The 3,342-nt window shown below is 59.8% G+C and overlaps 1 protein-coding gene across 1 annotated transcript in view; it reads left to right on the top strand.

The window, feature by feature from the left end:
- Window positions 1-2,692: 2,692 nt before the first annotated feature.
- LOC123246881 (uncharacterized protein C2orf72-like) overlaps window positions 2,693-3,342 on the top strand; it is a 4,844-nt gene continuing 4,194 nt past the window's right edge. Inside the window, exon 1 of the mRNA XM_044675662.1 lies at window positions 2,693-3,340. Within this exon, the coding sequence (XP_044531597.1) occupies window positions 2,693-3,340 (648 nt within the window). The remainder of the gene's footprint in view (window positions 3,341-3,342) is intronic.

Raw genomic sequence — 3,342 nt, 5'->3', positions numbered from 1 at the left:
AGAAGAGGGTTGGAATATCTCTGAAGCGATTTCCTGAGAGACTATGAGATCATCAACACTGATAGTGAGAAAGCTGAGAGAATAAAATAATCAATACAGCTGCATCAGTAGCTTCCCTGTTCTCTGGCTTGGCTGTGGCCAGGTCTGGCCAGAGATAGTGGGAGTGAATAAATCTCCAGCTTCCACCAGATTAATAGCCTCCAGTCCTGATCGTCAACTAGTTTATATATAATAGATCAATAGGGTCTCCAATCCCAAATCCTTGTCCTTGTTATCCTTTCCCTGGTTATAGATAAAGAGTGTTCAACAAGTACCTTCCTGAGTGGTCATTCTATCACGGCCCTTGGGAAGGGAGTCAAATGCAATTAGATCCCAAACGTTATCCAAGGCAAATCAATAGCCCAATACTAATCTATCCAACCCCAGGTTGGACCTGGAAAGGTTAACCATCTATCTAACCTTTCGAGGGTCCTTCTTGGTCAACTGTTAGAAAGAGATAAATTACAGCAGCAGTCAAGGGTGATTGGAGTTGGTCTTCCTCCATTATCTGCAGCTGAGGAGAGTACAGATAGATACATCTACGTCATTGTACATCTTATACATCTCCCTTGGACCCCTTTTTATTTATAACAACAGTCAGTGCTTAATAGAGGCCCATTGATGGATGGTCTCAGATCCATAACTCAAAAGGATGTTGGGGTTTGACTGCTTTGCCCCCTTCATTTCCCAGAGAAGGCCTGGAGATCTCTAAGTGTCTGACTGCTAGGGAGCAGAGGAGAGCATGGCTTCAGGGTTCAGGCTTGACCTGGGATCTCCTCCTCTGCCCCCAGGCAGAAAGCCAACCCAGTGGGTGCCTGGGTGCCAGTGGGGGTAGGGGCCAGAGGTCAGGCCAGGCCAGGTTCTCTGACCAAGGTCATTGCTAAGGGAACCGGGCTGCTTTCTCTAGAACATTCTAGGCCCAGAGCCTAGTGCTGGACCTACTGTTGGCTGTTCATCGCTCCAGGGTCCAAGGACCACCCTGCTTGCTAATTGTGGCCCCCCACTCCTCACCCCTCACCTGACCCAGGCCAGAAGAAACCCATTTGCTTTAGTCTTTGTATCATCGCCCTGTCTATGTGTCTCTTTCTTCATTGCATCAGGGCTGAGGAGATGCCAAAGGGCCGGCTGGGGGCATTGGACTGGGTGGTCTGGGCAGCTGTTGGCAGTGAACTCTTTGATACCATCTAGGGGAGCTCCCAGTGTTCCCACTGAGGAAGCCGAAGAAATGGCACCTGTGCCTCGAACCTCCCCTCTGCCAGCACCTTCCGGAACTGCCCCAATCACTGCTATTGTTTGGCATAAACTTCCACAGAAGGCAGATGTCCCGGGTTCGAGGAGCCTATATTTTGGGTTTTGTTTCAGAACCTAGAACACAGCAGGCCCTTATGTAAGTGTGATCCGCTTTCTAGCAGGCATCAATGCAATAGGAGCCGGGAGGTGCCCAAGGGGAGGGCACTGGGCTTGGAATCCGAGAGACTCAGCTGTGGGACCGGCCAAGTCCCTTGACTCCGTTTCCTTCTCTGCCCAATGAGCTGGAGCGGAACATGGCGAAGGACTCCGGTGTCTTTTCTTGGAGAGGGAGTCCCTCCCCCACCGCCACCCCCATCAATAGAAGCTTGGGCCTAGCTCAGTGCCTGGCGCTCCCCTGTGCTTCCACTACTGTCTCTTCTAGCTCGAGCCTTCGCTGTCCTTCTGGCGGGTTTCAATCTATCCAGCTCTGCGACCCCGCTGGGAGTTTTCCCAGCAGAGACACCAGCGCCCCGCCATTTCCTTCTCCAGCTCATTGGACAGAGGAGGAAACTGAGGCAACCCGGGTTAAATGACTCGCCCAGAGCCACGGGGTTAGCTGAACCCAGGAAGAGGAGCCTCGCTGGTTCTAAGCCTGGCGCCTTCGCTCTCACCACTTGGACCAATTTCCTCCTAAGGAAGACGAGGAAACTGGAGGCTGCGGAGGGGTCCTGCCCGCTCCGGCTTAGTCTCCGCTCTCCGGTGTGTCCTCGAGCCCTCGGACCCGTAGCTGGGGAGGCGGGCGCTCCCTCATGCCCGCAGAGGCCCGCTGAGGCCCGAATCCCCGCCCCCTCCCCGCCCCGGAGCCCAGGAATTTCGGGATCAAAGGCTGGGCGGGCCGCTGTTTGCTCTCTGTTTGCTCTCTTCGGGTTCCAGGATGCCGAGCTGGAGGGGACCTTGGAGAACTGCCAGCCCCGAGAAGGCTGGGGGGGAGGACGGGGGAGGCCTGTCAGGGGTGCCCCCTCCCCCACCAAGAAGGGCCGCGGGGGCCCGGGAGCCCGGTCACGTGACTCCTGGGCAGCGCCCCCCCCCCACTCCGCCCCCACCTCTGACAGCTGAGGTATAATAGTCCAAGGTCACAGGGCCAGAGCCTAATGGGCCCCGGCAGCCTTGTGCCTCGGTTTCTCCGTCCGGCCGCTCTCTAAGGGCAGGGGACCGGAGGCAAAGGATGGCAGTGTCCGCTGTGGGCACGCTTTCCGGGGTCCGGGAATGGCAGCGGGTGGGGTGGCACGTGAGCCCCGTGTGCGGGGGCGTGTCCCGGGGCGGCCGTCCCCGAGGCCTGGCTGAGGAGGGGCCAGCCCAGTGGCCGCCGAGGGGCTGGCGGCTGCCAGAGACTGGCGGCGGCGGGCGCGGGCCGAGCGGGGCTATGGAGCTCGGGGCGGCGGAGGCGGTTGAGCCCGGGGAGTTGCTGCAGGCCCTGCTCGAGGGCGCCGGGGGCCGCGGCCGGGTGCTGTTGGTGGCCGAGCTGTGGGAAAGGGAGCAGAGCCGCAACCTGATGAGAGGCTTCGCCCGCCACGTCTTCCCAGAGCCCGAGGAGGAGGAGGACGACGACGACGAGGAAGCAGAGAAGGAGGAGGAAGAAGCGGAGGAGGAGGAGGAGGAGGTTGGCAGCAAGCCCGGAGGTCCGCAGGAGTTGGCGGCTCAAGAGGCCAGCGGTAATCCCGGAGGCCCACAGGAGGTGGTGGCTGAAGAGTCTAACGGCAATCCCGGAGGCCCGCAGGAGTTGGCGGTTGAAGAGGCCAGTGGTAATCCCAGAGGCTCGCAGGAGTTGGAGGCTGAAGAGGTCAGCGGCAAGCCTGGAGGTCCGCAGAAGGTGGTGGAGACGCGGTCTTCCGGCCGCGGGCCCCCGGAGCGGGCGATCCGCTCCCCACTCGTGTTCGTGCTGTGCCGAGAAGCTTCCCTGCGGGCCTCGGAGCCGCGACTGCGCCTGCGGGAGATCCTGCGGGATGTGCGCGCTCGTAGGCGGCAGAGGCCTAGGTGGCGGCCCAGGTGGCGGCCCCAGCCTTGGGGGCCCGC

Source organism: Gracilinanus agilis, chromosome 4 (genome assembly GCF_016433145.1).
Source record: "Gracilinanus agilis isolate LMUSP501 chromosome 4, AgileGrace, whole genome shotgun sequence".
Taxonomy (NCBI): Eukaryota; Metazoa; Chordata; class Mammalia; order Didelphimorphia; family Didelphidae; genus Gracilinanus; species Gracilinanus agilis.
Note: the sequence above shows the minus strand (reverse complement) of the source record. Positions and strands in the feature narration are given on the sequence as shown.